Here is a 19,280-nt window from a genome sequence, read left to right as displayed (position 1 = left end):
TTAAGGTATTAAGGGGCTGGTATCAGTCATGGCCAATCAAAAAGAGGTCAGAGTTTGCAGTTATGTAATGCAGATCAGCCTCTCCCAACCTCAATCCAAAGAAAGGTCTGTTGACAGGGAACTGGGGTCAGTCAGGACCAGCACAGGGCTGACAGTAAATAGGGATCTGGACCTGCAAAAGTCACGGGCAGGGCCTACAACATTTGAAGTATGAGTTTCATACAGACCCAAGGGAGGCCATATTGTAGATCCAGAACTAGTACCAAAGAAAACCAGGTTGGGGCCTGTGACAAACAGGACAACTGGTGCAGAGAGCACCTTGCTTTATGGCAGACAGGGCGCCGCCTATGGTAGAGAAGGCGCTGTGTCAGAGGGCACAAAGAGCACAGATCTGTCACAAGTGGCTCTTCAGTGTTTGACTCACACTTTAGCACATTCTGTCCATATCATTAGATGTAGTTATATACATGCTCAGTGCTGTGAACTTCAGCCCCTCTCTGCCAGGTTGCGTAACAATGCCTTGCAACCTAATTTGGAGTCCCAGCATCAGCAGGCAGCAAAGAACAACACCCGTAGTGATCCCATAAGAAACTCCTCAGCTCTGGACAAATCACCTTATTCATATTTGTTCTGCTGGAACCAGTTCTAGGAGTTGTTTGATAAATACAAGCCCTGATCTGGTGGGGTCATGCTTCCCATGTGGCACCTATCCAGGAAGAGGATCTCCTCTTGTGTGGTCTTTCCCAAGTTTTCTTTCAGTTTCAGCAGCCTTGTGTTAATTGGGCAGCTTTGACCCCAGGATCATTTGTGTTTATTTGCATTACTCACATGATTAACATGAGTAAACAGAAATGATCAACCCATGCGCTTGTTTGCCCCCAACAGCCACAACAGGACTCACCTGAATGAGCTGGACCACTGAAAGATCCGGCAAGAGGGTGACGTTGTGCGAGTTGGGCGGTGCTTGGTTTTGGCTCGTTTTCCAACATGGCGGCCGGTTCACAGACTTTGTCATATCACAGCTAAACCATACTAAAACATGTTTCTGAAAATATTTTAGGTAAGAAATAAGCAATGCAGTAGCTAGGGTAACTAATGATCATGTTCATTGTTTATTAATCTTTTGATTATTTTCTGGGCTGCACGGTGGCTCGGTGGTTAGCAGCGTCGCCTCACAGCTATTAGATCCCTGGTACGATCCTACCTGGGATCTTTCTGTGTAGAGCAGGCATGTCCAAACTATTCCATAAAGGGCCGTGTGGCTGAAGGTTTTCGTTCCAACCAAGGAGGAGCGCACCAGGCTGGACTCATTTAATCAGCTGATCTCACTTTTCAGCTGATAACTAAGGGATCCCTTGATGTTGATTGGTTGGCCTGGTGTGCTCCTCCTTGGTTGGAACGAAAACCTGCAGCCACACGGCCCTTTATGGAATAGTTTGGACATGGCTGGTGTAGAGTTTGCATGTTCTCCCTGTGCAGCGTGGGTTTTCACCAGGTTCTCTGGCTTCCTCCCACAGTCCAAAAAGGTTAATTGATGATTGTTCTATGTTTATGTGTAGCCCTGTGGTAGGCTGGCCTTCGCCCAAGAGACGGCTGGGATAGGCTCCAGCTCCCCCATGACCCTGCAAAGGATTCAGCGGTGTATAGATAATGGATGGATGGTTATTTTCTCAATTAATCGATTATTTGTTGCCAGAAAATGGTGAAAAATGTGTATAAGTGTTTCCCAAAGCCCAAGATGATGTCCTCAAATCTCTTGTTTTTGTACACAAGCCAAGCATTTTCAGTTTACTGTCATGCAAGAGTAAAGGAACCAGAAAATATTTATGTTTTAAAAAGCTGCAATCTGAGAACTATGGCCTGCCTTGTGTCTGTACCTTGAGGGCGAGCTTGTGTTCAGCTCAGTCTACCAACTAAGTCTACCAACATTCATAACTCTCAGTGTGGGCACCTGATTTCCATAATCCCACTGTTACATTGTCATTTTTTAAAAATGGATTGGCCATGTCTTGGTCGGGTGACTGGCAAGACTATACATATGATATGCTAAAATTCTGACATGCTAGACTTTTCCTCGGGATGTCATGGGGCACGACAGGTTGTTTAGCATGTATAACTACACTACTCGATGAATTGAGTGTACTCGAGGATGAAGGATGAAGGATGTCAGGAAGAATTCAGGCTTTTTTTGCAGCCTCAGTGGGGGAGGGTGAGACGAGGGGTTGGTTGCAGTTTGAACCTCACCACTAGATGCCGAATCCTAACTGCTTCACACTGGATCTTAAATCTATAGTGTTTCTATTCCAGTGATATTAAACTGTACCTCTATTCTGTATAACATTAACCACTAAAAGACTAATATAAAGTAAAATGTGTTTTTAATTTACTTTTCTAAACATTAGTTAAGTAACTGTATCATTTATTTATTTATTATTATTTAGTTCTGTTATATTTTTGACTCGTCTGATAAATGTTTGTCAGTTTTGGGCTCCATGACATTATTCAGAAATATTCTACCATAAGCTTTTGAAAAAGCAACTCTGCAGAACCACCGACGTCTTTGTAGGAGTATTATATGGAATGAATGACATTATCTTTACTACAGGAGATAAAACCATTAAAAAAAATCTGATAAAGCATGTATAGATCTGTGTTGTACTAGGCAGTATACATTACCCAACACTGGGGGGTTATTATAACATGCAGCAATACAAAAACACCATAAAGTTGGGTTACTGTAAAGACACACACTCGGTGTCTCTGTGTGAGTATTGAGAGACTTCTCTCCTCCTCCTCCTCCTCCTCCTCCTCCTCCTCCTCCTCCCTCCTTATCTCCAGTTTGCGGGCTCAGCTGTGTTGCAGAGCACCTTCAGGGTGTTTGCATGAGAGGCAGCAGCAGGGAAACGTCCTGTCTTAACATTTTCCTAATCACCTGTTTGTGTTTCTGCCAAACAGTTCAGTTATGAAGCGGTGACACAGACGAGCAGAGGCCGGCTGGAAGCTGATGTAAGTCGACACACACTTTCTGTTCACTTCTCTGTTGTGGTTTCAGCTTCTGTGACTTGCACTGATGGTGCGATTTTTATTGTCTCGCTTTCTCTCCAGTCCCGGTCTATGTCTCTCACCCCATCTGCCTTCATCTCTTTATCTACATTTTAACTTTTCTTGTAATGAACGTTTTACCATATAAAGGAATTGTAAAATAAATGGTCTAAATATGCAAAGAAAATATGCATATTTATCGTAAATGCTATATTTTGGAAACAATAATATTCTGCAGAATCAGTTGTAAGGATTTTATTTCAAATAAGTTGTTCTGCCATTTTTTTGTGACAAACTTTTTTTATTTAACCCATTCTGAATTAGAGTAAATGCGTTGCCATTTTTTAAACTGTTCTTGCTGTTTGAACTGGAGTTTAATACAAGTGGCTTGCAGGTTTCAGTGAATCTGAGTAAACTCGGCTGCTGTTGTCATGACTCAGTGACAGTTTACTTTGCAGCTTTGTTATGAGAAAATTCTCTGCTGGTGACGCACACATGATGTTGATCAACACACACACACACACACACACACACACACACAAACTTTACAACCTTCTAGTTTGACGAGATAACTTTTTTTCCTGTGACAATAGATGACAAAGCAAAAGCAACTGCCAGAAACCTTTGGATTGGTGCACATGTTTCAACAGCGCAGATCTGATTGTAAATCACTTTCTTTGTATGTTTTTAAGTTTTTCACTGTTTCTTTTATTGTTTTATTTCCTGTTCAAAAGTTTGCTGTCCTATAAATGAGGTGTCTGCCTTTTCCGACCTTCTTAGCAAAGCAGACGCAGCTTCTTTGTCCAGATTATTCGAGCTTTCACCTCATCGGGCTTCTGTAATGGCCCAGACCAGATCAGCTACCTGAAATGCAAAAACGGAATAGCTGGTGTCTTTTCAAATGGAAACACATACTGCTTCACTGCAGCTGGTTTGCACCAAGAAGCGTTTAAACCACAATGAAGGATGAACCAAGAATGTGGAGCTTTGCTTCAGGGGGTGATTATCAAATGCAAACTACCAGGATTTAACAGTTAACATTTGAACCACTGAAAAATTCCACCAGAGACACACTGAATCACTGCCTCTGACTTGTGATCTGCTTTTCAGCCTTTAGTAAACTGTAGTAGATGTCAAGGTTTTCAGAATACTTGCATCTTTCTCACATCTAACTAGATTCCAATAAATGCACAAACATCTTTTTTCTCCTTTTATTTTGGCAGATTCAGCAGTTTAGTTTGATAGTTCAGTTAGACAGTTCCATCAGTTCCATTTATTTCACTCATATTTGAACAGGAAAAAAACTACAAATGTCCACTAAAAGAGAAGAAAGGTGGGACAGGGCAAAAGCTTTCAATATAACTGTCAGATCATACATTTTGGCTACATGCATGCAAAAATCCTCCTAAAGAGATGATTTTTGGCCAACAGTAAGAGATATTTATGATGTAGCAGCACAAGTAGCAATGCAGTCGCAAGAGTGTTGGCTCTCCCCTGAAAGTTGCTTGCTGAATGTGGGGTTGGAGTACAGATAGACTTTCTTTGTTGCTTAGTGAGATTAAATATGTTCCTCAACAGGCCATTGGTTTACAGATGTTGCAGTGATTGTTTGGTGACCTTTTTCAACATGAGAACAATGAGACGTGTGAGTGTTGGCTTTTTGAGATGGAAATAAGTGGGTGGAGTCAAAAGGTGTTGAACAAGATTTCTGAGATTGCTAGGGATTGTTTAGTGGCTATGATGCCAATTGTTTAATGCCAGGATGTTCTGCTGTTGTGGAGTACATAAATTTTAAACACACCCACTACAAATATTCGTTCTGAGAGCAGATGGGCCAGCATTTCCTGCCTGATGTTGTACAGCAGGCCTCCTTCCGACCAGTGCTGCTCGCCACTGTTTCAGCCACAGACGTGAATGAAGAAAACAGGAGCAGAGCTCACACTATCTACCAATTTTTTCTTGCAGTGATAAGAATGGGCTATGCAAAATGAGTCCACACCAAGCGGAATGAATCTAAAAATGAACATACTAACTACCCATCTCTAATCCAAACATGTTGATTCATTGTTTTTGAATCGAACTAAACTAACTTTGTTCTAAAATTGCCTCTCTATCAGCAAACTGTTATACAGAATAACTTTATTGCTCTTATTTGTCATACAGCACACACAACAAATGGAGTTAAAAGGTCATCTGGCCTTTCTATGTGTGTGAGATCTTGACATTTCTGAGAAAACTTATTCCAAATGATAAAAGTTGCAAACATGTCTCAGAGTCTGGGATGTGTCTTCCTTAAACAGATCTGTTCTAGTATTTTGTTGCCTTTGGTGAACTGGAAACCATATTCATACCATATTATGAGTGTTTGTACTTCAAGCCAACAAAAAGGAGGAGCTTCAACTCTGTCTGATGCTGGCATTCATGGTTTAAACCCCGCCTGTTTTGTTTTCTGTGTTTTCAGTGACAGAGGAAGAGGAAGAGGAAGAAGGTTCCCTGAAGATCTTGAAGCAAGTGACTGCAGCCAATGAAAAGATGCTAAACATAAGGATAACATTGAGGAGCAGAGTTTCGTCCTTCAGCATCCTTTGTAACAGAGGGAGGGGATACTTATGTCAGTCTGTCTTGTGATTGGGTGGAGCGATGGCAGTCACCAAGGAGCAGAAGCTCGAGGGAGGGAGACAGGCGCCGGGGGTCACAACCCCGCCAGAAGGTGGCTGGGGTTGGATGATCGTCGCTGGCTGCTTCCTTGCCACCATCTGCATCCGGGCAGTGACCAGGTAAAGGAAGATTTGTGCTCTTAGGAAATGTCAGAACATTGCAGACATAATACTTTTACCTGGAATCCACACCAGACAGTGAGACTGCATCATTTGGTACACAGCTGCATTCTTCCATTGGTGCATGTGACTCAACGTGTCCATACATGACCATGAACAGGCCTGAAGCATTTGTAGCTTCTGGATTTGCATTGTGTTACCACACAGCCCTGCCATGGAGCTGTTCCCAGCTCGGCTTCATGTTCTTAGCGGTGGTCATTAACACCTCTATGTTATTACTTGGCAAAACGCCATTTCGACTCAGCTCACATTGTTTAAGCCACTAACCTGATTCAGCAGCAAAATTTTATTTTTTCCACTGAGACTTTGAATTCCTGCTGAGATGTTTCCATTTTCCAGCTTTGCACAGTCAGCACTTTGCCTCCACAACTACAGTACATCTATGAAGAAATGTTTTTGTTTTTGTTTTTTTTTTTTGCATCTTTGCATCAAATACAATGATGCAGGTGCACTGTTCTGATTCCAGTCGTGGTACCTTCACCTTGGTTCCTTGGTTTTGTGTTTCAATGAGCTCAGCGGGCAATGTCAAGCTGCCAGGTCAGCAGTGGGGTTAGCAGTGATGGGCACTGTAGTGCACACGTGATTTGGTATTCCAAACATGGAGAAAAACGGGAAAAACATGAATTAAAACTGCAAGTCTTGGGCTTAAAAGGAAAAAGAATCAACATATTTCAGCAAATTAAATGAGCATACATCCAAGGTCAATGGAGTATGTCAATGGAAAGTAAAAGCGATGTTGATCAAACTAATTCAACTATTTAGAGATTTAAGCCCAGCTGAAAGTTTTATGGGTGTGTAGGTTTCTTGAGGATTTCTGAAAGTGTTCTTTTTGACCATTCAGTGGCAGCTTCCTAATAATTCTGGAAAGGATGCCACAATCTACCTTCAGAATTTTCTGTTTTTTAACATTGACCATAATCATTGATCCTCCTTAAGCTTGTAGAATTTCAGAGGAGATCTTGCCCCTGTTTGTTGGATGGATTAGGGTTGGATGAATGGGGGAGAATGATGTAGGTTAGTTGGAGGTAGCAGATGCTTAGCAGGTTGGAGAGAGGCAAAGCAGGCAGGCAGGCAAGTCATGATCCTGGAGAACAGGAGGGAGATAGCGATTAGCCAGGAATACAACACGCAACACGACAGAGGCCTGAAGCATTAACTACCGCTGTGGCTGCAACAGAGATCTGGCCATGAGCGGATAGAAACCCAGGGTTGATATACTGCAGAGTGATGAAACGTAAAGGAAAACTAAGGTCACAGTAGTAGCCCTGACACAGATGCCATGAGACCTGCGAGTGCTCTCTGAGGTTATGCAACAGACAACGAGAGTCATAAAAAAATGGGTCAGGGAGGACAGAGCCCTCAGATTGGTGGACTGACAGCCATAAACTGATAACCACGCTCTGCTGTAGTTTATCAACTCTGACACGATGCTGACACCTAACAAGACCTTGAACACTCTGCCTATTAAGATCAGACAGGCTGCATCATTACTGTCAGTTAAATCCCTTCTAAAGACTTTATCTTATAGAGAATTGTTTAGGATTATTTGATACGTTGCCAGCAGCATCTATTTTTCCACTCCGGCGGCAGTTTTTGACTTTATTTTACCCTCTAGTGTTTTATTATCCTTTTGTTTTTATTTAGTTTTTTGTTCTTATCTGCTATGAAACCTTGTTTAGAAAAGTGCTATATGAATAAAGTTTATTATTATGAGTCACCTAATAAGCATTGCATCAAAATCATACCCTGACACCTTGATCTTGGGTTTTCTCTACTGAAGTTTTGTTTCAACTGCTCAAACGATCTACTTTAACTCTTAAATTGTTTACTTCAAACAAATGTAATTAAACAGTTATTTAATTCTGCAGACTGTTCAATGTGTAAAAATGCACTAAATCCACCCTTCCCCCGTCTCTCGATCCAGATGTGTTTCAATATTCTTTGTGGAGTTCCAGCTGCACTTTGAGAAGGATTACTCCACCACAGCCTGGATCCACAGCCTGATCGACTCCACCACCATGCTCTTTGGTAAGACCACCAGCACTCGCATCTGAAGGCAGATCAGTGCTGCAGTTAAAACAGTTTGACAAAGCAAAACCTGTATTAGTTGGGCATCTCATTTGTCATTTCATCAGGACCAGGGTATAAAAACTAGCAAAATGTCTGACAAGCCATAAAGAGTGTGGGTACATCATAGAGTGCATGCACAAACTGTGTTTCCAGCTCCTCTGGGTGGTTTGCTTGGGAACCACCTGTCCTGTAGAGCTACAATGATCCTGGGAGGTCTGCTGTCTTCTGCTGGTCTGGTCCTCAGCTCGTTCGCTTCCAGCCTGGAACATCTATACATCTGCCTGGGCATCATCACAGGTATACAAGCACCTCACCTCTCACCTTACCTGGCCACTCTGTAGTAATGCAATCAAATATTTCACTTTGTAAGATGACTCCTAAACAGAAGACCTGAAGAAATTTAATTAATTTAATTTTTAGGAAACTTTTAAGCTCTGACCAAGTCTTCATGTTCCGGTTTAGGTTGAATGCACTTATTATAAAGCCTGATTTTAACTTCTGTGATAAATATGAACTGAAAATATAATGTAGCCTGATGTGCACCTGCCTAGAATTGCAACTACGCGTACCAGGAACAAAGACCGCAACAGCTGTGACTATAAATCAGCCTTACGTTGCTTTGGACGAAAGTATCTGCCAATTGAACGTAAAAATGTGTAATGCATGTATAGTTCAAGTGCTTTGTCAGCACTTTGTTGTCAGATCAGTTCAGATTTGGCAACATTTGGCAGGTTTTGCCAAACTCCAAACCCCTCTATCCATCCTCTACAGGTCTCGGCTTTGCTCTCAGCTACACACCAGCCATAGCGATGGTTGGGAGGTACTTCAGTGAGAGGAAAGCTCTGGCCTATGGCATCGCCCTGTCTGGTAGTGACATCTTTATATACCTGCTGCCTTGTTTTCTTGCCATTCATACCTTACATTCTCATCCTCTCTTATACTCATTCATTCTTCTCCTTTCACTTTTCCTCTTACCTTACTTCTTTTACTGTTCTCCTCTCTGCTTTTCTCTCATCTGCACTGAACTTCCTCCACGCGTGCTCCTCCTCTACTCTCCTCGCCTCATTTCAACCCATCAAATCCAATTTCACCTCATCTTCAGGTAGTGGCATCGGGACCTTCCTCCTGGCTCCTGCAGTCCAGCTGCTTATAGAGCATTACTCCTGGAAAGGAGCTCTGCTCATCCTGGGAGGATTTGTTTCCAACCTGTGTGTCTGCGGTGCTCTGATGAGGCCGCTGGAACCAAGAGGAGGTGAAAGGTGAGTCCTCAGCTCTGCTGCTACTGAACTGCTAATTAACGAAGTGAATCAAGCTGAGAATCCTTTCAACTTGTGCGAGGATGGTAACTAAAGATTATTTCATTATCAATTAGTTTATTGGTTCTGGTTTTGAGTAAGCATGTCATCCTTTGGGGGTCACAAAATTAAAAAGCAAGATATACCCAATTCAATTTCTTGATTAATTTCAGCTTGTTTTCTTCTGTTCTGTTCCATCTAAAGGATATGGAAGAACAACATGGCAAAACTGGAGAAAGATTGCATGGCAACAGTGTTGGATCCAAAAGACCCTGAAGAACTATCTGGTGATTGCAGCCAAGTGGAGCCAGAGCAGCTTGAAATAAACCACTTAAATAATACTGAAGGGTTAACCATTGCCAATGGAGCGCTCAAAAACTTTGGGCTTGAAAACAACAAACTAGGTCAGGGGAACTTGCTATCAAGCCTGGGCCTGCCTGACCTGAGTTTAACAGATCAGAGGATAGCTGAATGCATTTTGTTTAGCAACAAGCTAACTATGCTCGGGGAGGTCAAACTCTCACATCCTAAACTAGAAAATGGTTGCACGGTTGAGGAATTGAAATGGGTGGAAAGCCTGAACCTGAACAACAAGGCAGCAGATATAGATGCAAAGAAGGAAGACTCAGGACTCATCAAAGCTAAACCAACAGATGCCTATCACTCCAATAAAACCGTCAGCCCTCCTCCAGAGCCTTTAGTGAACACAAAAACTTCACCCAGAGGCTGTTTTTGTCTCAAGTCCAAGGAGGAGTTTGGATTTCTCATGTTACCAAACTTCCTGACTCTGTCTGTGTCCCTCCTGTTTTTGGCCTATGGCTGCAGTGCTCCGGTAGTTTACCTGGTTCCTTATGCCCTCAGTGTGGGGGTGGGGCACCAGCAGGCTGCCTTCCTCATGTCCATATATGGAGTTAGCAGCATTGTGGGTAACATCACCTTTGGATGGATCACAGACAGGAAGTAAGTAGGGGCTGGAGGTGGTCTTTTGTTTGAAATAAATGGCAGTAGTTAATTAAAATCCATTACTGATGGATCTTCTTCCCTCTAGGTGTCTGAGGAGGTATCGCATGCTGAGCTACATGATGGCAATTGGCATGGAGGGCCTGTGCTGTATGTTCATCCCCCGCCTTCACGCCTTCTCCCTCCTGGTCACATGTTCTGCACTCTACGGGTACTTTGACGGCGCGTATGTAGCGCTCATCCCTGTGGTGACCTCTGATGTCGTGGGCTCCACCTACCTGACCTCAGCACTGGGTGTGGTATACTTCTTGCACGGCATCCCCTACCTGGTCAGCCCACCAATTGGAGGTAAGCGTTCATGGATTTAAATTGCAATTGCTGCAGTATTTGAAGGAATTCTTGTGGGTGTCACTGTCACATTCATTTGGAGATCTGGACATATAAAAGAAGTGAGATCAGGATTGAGATGACTTTCTCTTTACTGAAAAGGATAAAAGTGTTGTCAGTGATTATTAGTTTGGGTTTTTTTCCACTAAGGTTTAACACATCTTTCCTGATTCTCTGTCTCCAGGTTGGTTAGTAGACAGGACGGGAAACTATGAAGCAACCTTCTTCCTCAGCGGTGTGTCCTTCATGTTAAGCTCTGTGGTCCTAGCAGCTGCCATGTTAGTTAGACGCTGCTGGAGGTCCAAGTCTAAGTCAGCTGCACATTTAAGTTCCAGTCATATCACTGCTGCTGCAGCTCAGCAGGGCATCATATGACAAAGCCAATCAAGATGCTGCTCCTCCAGCTGCACAGCTGTGCACCTCACCACTGCTGGTGCGTGTGTTTACAAAGACTGTATTAATGGTACTATTCCGATTTGGATTTCCATTTTGGATATGAAACACTCATCTCAGGCTCCACAAGAGCAAAGCCCAGAAGAACCAAAGCTGTCAGAAAGTGTCTTTTTTTAAAGAAACAATGTTGTGGCTTAGAGACGCACAGATTATGTTATAATGGCTCATCATTTTTCTGTTTGTTGTTCAATGTGGATATTTTGTTTGTAAAACCAAAGGGATTTCTTACCTTACTTCATGGAAAACAAAATTTGAAAGCAAGTTTCCATTAACATCCACAGGCTGTAGTGAGCTTTCCAATAATGTTGAGATGTACAAACTGTTCACACCAATTTAATGTAGGTTTTAAAGTGTTGCTGTTAGAATTTTAAACCGTTTGTTGGAGGATATTTCTTTAAAACCATTTCCAAAATTTTCCATCCTACTAATTGATTGTGTTGAGTATTTCATCACTTTGTTCTTTTACAACAACATTGCTCACACATGTATTCACCTTTTAAAATACATCTGAACAATCATCATGAGGCTTCTGTTCTAGTAGTCTAGTTCTTGAGCAGAAGAAGCAGAAGATTGTGATTCAATTGCCTGCATCATGGACACAAAAAACATTCCTGCTCCACAAATTCAGGTGCTTTATGTATTGATGATGCCTGGGTCGGTGTCTCAGTTTACCATGAATGCATAATCAGTCATGATTAATCCATAGTCGATATTTCTCATCAAGCATGCTTGATTGCACTAATGAAATAAAATGATGAATGAGAATTTTAATACCTCAGATTACACTACCTGTGCCTGCACCACTAGAGCTGGTCTCTGAGGGATAAATGTTTGTGATTAGTGATATTCTTACTGTGATTAGTGATACAGGGGATTGCTTGAAGAACATTAGAAGAAATCTTGCATTAGAAAACTGTAGATAACGTTATCATTGGCTTTCTTTTGTCTTGCTATTATTTAAAAATACCAAGACATAAGAGAAATTTCAAGCAAAGACAAAGTACTTATGTCAGGACAGTGCTACAAGATTTTACTTACAACAGTATTTACAAACCATTCTGTGCAATATCCAACTTACCGACCTTTACTTTACCTTACAAACGGTTACATTGCTAAAGATGTCAACATTCATTGTAAAATGATTTTTTTTTTTTTACCAAAACCCATCACACACTTTCATATAATGTGTTGATATGTGAAAATAATTTAAATCTATCAGAAAAACACTACAAAAAACAAGAGTTTAGAGGAAGGGGGAGATGGCTGCAGTTCCATTATACCTGGACAGCTGGACAGAAAATATTTCGCCATTTCTGCTAAATACCGAAACTGTGATCATTCACCTCTTTTACCATGAAAATCACATTAAAAGTATCACCATGAAAGACCACGACAGCCTATGATGGTTGTCTTTGTTGTGTGTGGATCAAATCATGACATGTGACAGAAACATAAATGTGAGTTTTGTTAAATGAATTAAATAAAATCATATTCATTTAATTATTCTGTGTGAGTGTTTCTTGTGGAAGGAGCGTGCAATCCGAGTTTTATTTTAAAGTCAGTGCCTTTATTTTGAATTGTATGACTTATTCCCAGGTACAGCAATGATTACCCATTCAGCCAATAAGAAGACAGCGTTTCGATGATGTCACCAAGGCGGAGAAGAAGCTAACTAGAGAGTGGATGCGTTTGTGTGGAAATATTACATTTAAACGTTTTGTTTCGCCACAGATAAATAGTTTAATACCCCAGCCAGACAGTAAACACACAGAAGATCACTAATATTCCTTTGCAGATAAAGTACGCAGCTGGAGAACAGGTAAAAATTAACATGTTGAATTTCCCCGTTTTGCGCGGGGAGCGCTAACGTAACTTCAACGTATTAGTACTGAGTTCATATATGCGGCTAGCTAGCCCAATGCTAGCAACCAGTTTGTGCCACTCAAGTTAGCTTAAATTTGGGTTGTTGTTTGGTAGTATCGGTTTCTCTAAAACACAATTAAGTGGCGACGTTTGAAGAAGGTCATTTAAAAACACTTGCCGCTGATCAAAAAAGATTAGAGCCGCAAACTGTGGCTAGGGTTAGGCTAGCTAGCTCCATTTACGACCTTAGTACTTGTACGTGCACTTGCTCACATAGCATAAGCGTTAGCATTAAGGAGGCGAAATTGTGTTTTTTTTTTCGACCACCGCCGCTTCATGGCGCTGCCGCTATTTTGGCCTGATAACACCTAAATACTTGATTCCATGGCAAAACCAGAAATCCCATTCAGGACACACTCCTACATTTAAAAACGTTTCCTAAACATTAGCAATTGAACAGAGACTTTGTGTGTTTGATTATTTAAACACATTGGCTGCATTAGAATATGAGTTACAAATTTTACATTGGCTTGTAGCCTTCAAGTAGAAAGCAAAGCAGACCAAAAAACAGTTGCTCAGAATCAGAGGAACTGTATGGTCATGCTGTAACAACAAATACAACTGTGTGATTATGTGATCTCATTTTACTTTGCAGTAAGTTAAAGAAATGTTTCAGCATTTAAATAGCTACGATATGTTAGACTAGCAGCACTGAGTTATAGAGTTAAATTACTGATAATTAAGACTGCTGGTATTAGTATCACTTTCACAGTTATGGTATTGATTTATTATCTATGGTATATTTCTGCAAGTGTGTGTGTGTGTGTGTGTGTGTGTGTGTGTGTGTGTACGAAAATGAATGAATTTCTCCAAAGGGATTTATAACGTAGTTCTTCCTCTTTCTTTTTCTTCTTCTTTTTGTGCCTGTGTGTGTTACAGATCGGGCTTTGTGTCTGCAGACACTGTTTTTTGTCCTCTCCCACCCCCAAAAAGACTTGTCTATTCTCCCCATGCTGGCAGCCCTCACACTCTCCAGACTTCCGCTGCTTGAGCTACATGAAGGTACGAAAGGGTGGAGTGGCTGCTTTTAGCCACTAGAGGGCAGTAGGCCCATGTGCAGCCTCAGGTTGTTCAGTCCATCAGGTACTGTGTATCTTTTGATTGTTTCATACGTTTGAAGTTTGTTTAAAAAAAAGGTCTACCACCACATGCCTGCTGTACTGTGAGGAAGTGAAAATGCTCTCAGATGAAACGAAAAAACAAAACTGAGTTTGAAGTCAACAGGGACAAAAATGCACTGCCAAAACTTGTTCAACTAGCTTCTAAAAAATCATGCACATACTCGACTCTTTTGGTAGATATAAAATCTGATTGTATAATTGGGCTGCATAATTAAATAGTGATTGTACGTCATGATTTTAGTCTCCAATGATATATTGTTAAATATCATCAAACTTCATTTAGAAAGACTTACATTGTTGTCTTCAAGACACTGAACTGTTTTTGTGTTGTATTCTCTGTTGACTCCTATGCATCTGCGTGCTGTGCATTGAGAGGAGTGTGTTTATACAACCATGTGTGCACTATTTGTGTGTGTGTGTTCACTAAAGAGAACATCCCGTTCTGGTTATATCTGCACCCACACAGGGAGCCCTGCATTGTTCCACTGCTGCAACCACTGTTACGTGTTTTCTCTGCATCCTCAAACGTGACATGTGTTTGCCAGTACCCATCTCACAGTGTATGCCTGCATGTGTTTGGATTTATTTTAATTGTGTTCAAATACCTACAGGCTCATATTCTGTGTATCTGCTGTCCTTTATTGACAGCTGATGTTTTGTGTTACTTGTATAACGTCTTAATTAACTCAGAAATGACTTTACATGACACCGATGTGTGTGTCACTCAGAAATAAAGTCACTTTCAGTTCCTCAAAATGCTTTTTGTCAATAAAGGGCTTGCACAGGGCAAAAACAATATAAAGAGTTCATATTATGTGGGCCTATCTATAATTTTAGGTCAAAGTTAAATCAGAAGTTCATCGATCAATGTCTCAATATCAATTAACAAGAAATGGAGAGTGCTTCTTTAAAGTGTTTTAGGTTGGAGTTTAGGTTGTCACAAATCCCCTTGTACCCACATTTATGTCGCCTTCTTAGAAGTCCAGTGGATGAAAGGATTAGTAACAGCGTTGTAAAAGTGAAAAGTGTTGTTGTCGTCTGCCTGTAGATGCATTCAGTGAAGATCTTTGTGAAAGTGAGACATCTGATCAGGTAGTTAAGTTTCCAGTAAACAGTTAGTTTAATCCTGCTCTGTAAGTCAAAACTCATCTTGAACAATTGCAAAGATCAGGAGATGACCCTCCTCAGGGGTCTAATGCCACGATTGCGTTCTCAAACTGTGGGGAACTCTGGCTCGCCTACTAGTCATTGATGATACTTGTAGCACATATCTGCTGCACAATTCAAGTGTACTTAAATGCATAGTATGTTATTGTGTGTGTGTGTGTGTGTGTCAGACTGAAGTTTCCACTGTGTAGGTGGATGTGTGGGAGGCAAGCGGAGGAGGGGTTTCCTCTGAGGTTGGCATCCCCGAACGCAGAAAAAAACACAGAAGACAAAAGGACTTCCCCCTGCTGCTGTAATCACACACACACATAAAACCTCTGTTTTTCCGTCTGCCTGATGTTCAGGTTTGAATTATTTTAACTGATGTGAAACACCAAAACACACAACAATGCATAGTAGAATTTGTCAATACTTGTCTGTTCACTTGCTTATGATAGAAGCCATTTACCTGAATTTATCCCAATAGGACATTTTGATCAGATTCCACACAGCTATTCATGTAAATGTGATTTATTTCTTCTTCTTCATCATCATCTCTATTTCCGGTCCCAATACCACACAGGGCATACATACAGTGATGCAACCAAATGGTGTATAGAACCTTTGTCTGCACAACAAGCATGCATTCATCAGCGCTCTGGGTTCACTGAGGTTGTAGACTGCTAATCCACATGGGGGAGGCAAAGCCAATGTGATGCTTGAGCAGAGCATTTAAACATGGCCACCATGTGCTTTAACACATTCTTAAATAGTGTAAAAAGCTTAATGACTTAATGAGCTTCTTCTGTTTTCATTTGTTCACACAGGAAGTGAGAAAAGTTTGGACTGTACTTTTTCATATGCTTGACCACTATCAGTTTGCCCTTGATTGCACGTTGTCCTATTACTGTTAATATGCTGGCAGTAGTATATCGCTGGAGAGAAGCACTGGTTTATTTCAGTTTTTCAGGATGAAAATGATCAATTTCTAAAGATATTTGGACCAGAATAAACCTGCTATTTCAGTCCAAAAACATGAATATTAATACTTGCCTTAATATCATAGTGTACATTAAACCCATATTATAAAACAATTTTTAATTTTTATGTTCTAAAAATATTTTTTTGCTACTTTCAACACAGACTCTTTTCAACTACAGAACAGCACTACTGATGTCAGCCAGGAAACGTGAGCTCTGTCTCACACACACACACGCACACGCACACACACACGCACGGAGACACCTGCGTTGTTGGTTTACACTAGATTCACTCGCTGATAAACTTTTGTCAAGCTGCAGCCAGGTGCATAATGCCACTGTGTGTGTGTGTGTGCGCGCACGTGTGTGTGTGTGTATTCATGTGCATGTACGTGTGTTACCACATCACTCATACACGCTTCTCTGTGGGAAGACAAACGCTGTACAAAACACAAGATACTCCTGAGGAAGCACAGATGAAAAGGACACATGTAGACACTTCCACACACACCCAGATACTGTACGTTCCCTCCTGAAATCTTTATCTTCCCTTTCTTATAGATTTTAGTTTTTATTTGTCTTGTTTTCTCTCGCTGATGTGCATCTTATTTGTTATTTTGTAGTTTTTCAGCTGTCATTTTTGTTTCGAAACTACTGTTTTGATTGTCATAAACTCAAGAATACTGTTTAGTGTGTATGAGTAAAAGTAGAGTTTCCAGTACATAGCAACGCAGTCACACCGTAGCAATGTCTGCGTTTACATGCTTGAAGTATTCCCTCATTGGTTTGATGTCATGGGTACAAACTCTAACCTCTACTCTACTCTACTCTACTACTCTAACCATAACAGGATTACTGAAACTGGTAAACTTACTGCAGTTCAAGGAAAGCGGGCATGATAACCCTGATATTAAACAGGTTGCAGTCATGTGGACTCATGATGGCGCTTTCATGTTTTTTGTTTTTTTTTTTTTACTCAGTGATATAATCTCTTCAGCTGTAAAACAAGTTGATCCTTGCATATATGTTACTAAATAAGCAGTCCAGCTTTATGTTCACACTTGGTTTTATAGCACAGTGTGAAGAAATTACCAGAAATGGTCTTACAGTGTGATCAAACAGACTTTGGCTTCATTCTGTTCTTTTAAACCACGTTTTCTTACTATTTGGAATTGTTAATTTTCTATCCACTGAAGTCAGGTGTTGTCCGAAGAGGAATGCAAACAGCCAGATGTTTTCACCTGCCCCAGGTGCCCCAAACAAGCACAGACGACCCAATTGTATTTGTGGGACCACACAACTAAGCCGAAGATACCCCCGCTGGGAATGGAAGCCAGGACCTCTAGAGGTCTCTGTTATATCCTGTCCTTTGTGGAGGGGCATCATGTTTGTGGTCCACTGTTTCATACATATGTATCTTCTCTATGTGCTCCACTTTCCAATTCAAAATAATGGGGAAAACTAATGAATGATGCTGTTTCTTTCTCTTCTTTTCCTTCCCTTCAGTTAAAAGTCGAGTCCAGAGGACCACGACAAAGTGATGAGGACTGAGTACTGGATTTATCAAAAACTGATGGCTCCTCCGGCTGCTGCTCTTGCTCATATCCAACATGATCATCAGGTAACAACAGACGCAAACACAAGCAAAACAATCTCACCCAACCTTTCATGGTGTGTAATTTTAACAAAATACTCCTACTAAAACTATATATTTACTTAATAATTTTACACAGAAAACTTGTGCTTCATGCAAGATTTTGAAAGCCACTGTCCATTCTTAATAGACTGCTGTCATCATTTAGCTCGTCATTTTCACAATTCACAAATGATCCTGGTCTGCAATTGAAAGCGGTTGATTTGCACTTTGCAGATTCAGCAGGTCTGTGCAATCAAAGTATAAGAAGATAATTTTATATGTTTTATTTTCATTTTTTAATCACCCTTTTAATTAATACAATATGTAATAATCTATGATAGCCTGTGTCAAACTGAGGTCAAGAGGAGGGTCATGAAGCCACATTCGTTCCTGATTCGTTCACATCAGGTTACAGTTAAAGTAGCTTTGCTCAGTCAACAGGTACGATTTTTGTCCCACAGTCGAAATATTCTGTTCACCATAATATAATTTATCTGTGGAATATTGAATGAATAATGATTTGGTTGTGTAAAGCCAAACTCAGAGTTAATTGAATTTCAATGCTCCAGATCTCTTCTCTCTCTACTGGACTGTCAGTGCGTCAGATGTGTCGGGACCGAAGCTAAACTTACTGTGCTGATATCTTCACTGAGATTTCTGGCCTCCAGAGGCTTTTTTCTCAGACATCTCTCCCTCCTGCCTCCATTACATATCTTTGCTTTACCAAAACTCAAGCATCGATCGGGCTCTACCTATGAGCGTGTTAAATGTATGTTGAAGCTCAGTCAGTCCTAACTGGACTAACAGTCTGTGCTTGACTGTCCCAGCTGTCGTGCTGTGCATAGAAAACAGGTAATTAGATTTTCCTTGACTGCTTGTCCTTATTTGATAAGTACAAACCCATCTAGTCCTCTTGTCTCCATACTCATGAATTATATGTCTGTTTCTGTAATTTTATCATTTATATCTCTAATTTAAAGCTTTTCAGAGTATTTTTAAGTCATGTGTTAAGAATCAGCGCTACACTTCGTGATCTTTGCCCTCATCAGTATCTTGAGCATGACAGATGATTCAAATTATGATATGTTTTAAATCTGTAATCATGTGTAGAAGTTAATGTATAGTTACTGTTTGTCAACTTGTTGCTGTATTGTTCCCCTTAAAATCTGGAATATTCAGTATATGTTGTCGCTACCAAGAAACCCAAAGGAACTCATGCCTTGTTTCTTTTATTGGCTGTGATGAGATGTGGTTGAGTTTGGTTAAATCTTTCCAAACAGAAAACCTAATGTTCAGCAGACTGCAGATACACAACGTCTCCATGCCTTAATGGCTGACAAACTCGTTGTCCAGAGTTTTAAAGATGGCTAAAAGCATGAGCAGTGGAGGCCTGTAAATCTAATCCTAAACTGAACTCTCTGTCCTCATCT

At 40.9% G+C, this 19,280-nt stretch overlaps 1 protein-coding gene across 1 annotated transcript; it reads left to right on the top strand.

Moving 5' to 3' along the window:
• Positions 1 to 2,867: 2,867 nt before the first annotated feature.
• Positions 2,868 to 12,532, top strand: LOC121613884 (monocarboxylate transporter 12-B-like). The gene is made up of 9 exons (XM_041947580.1): positions 2,868 to 3,006; positions 5,504 to 5,819; positions 7,804 to 7,907; positions 8,103 to 8,246; positions 8,721 to 8,816; positions 9,052 to 9,208; positions 9,449 to 10,204; positions 10,293 to 10,552; positions 10,776 to 12,532. The coding sequence occupies exons 2-9, from the start codon at positions 5,683 to 5,685 to the stop codon at positions 10,964 to 10,966; spliced, it is 1,845 nt and encodes a 614-aa protein (XP_041803514.1). The 5' UTR covers positions 2,868 to 3,006; positions 5,504 to 5,682; the 3' UTR covers positions 10,967 to 12,532.
• Positions 12,533 to 19,280: the final 6,748 nt, after the last annotated feature.

This window comes from Chelmon rostratus, chromosome 11 (genome assembly GCF_017976325.1).
Source record: "Chelmon rostratus isolate fCheRos1 chromosome 11, fCheRos1.pri, whole genome shotgun sequence".
NCBI lineage: Eukaryota > Metazoa > Chordata > Actinopteri > Chaetodontiformes > Chaetodontidae > Chelmon > Chelmon rostratus.
The sequence above is the reverse complement of the archived record's forward strand: the minus strand, read 5'-3'. Positions and strand labels throughout refer to the sequence as shown.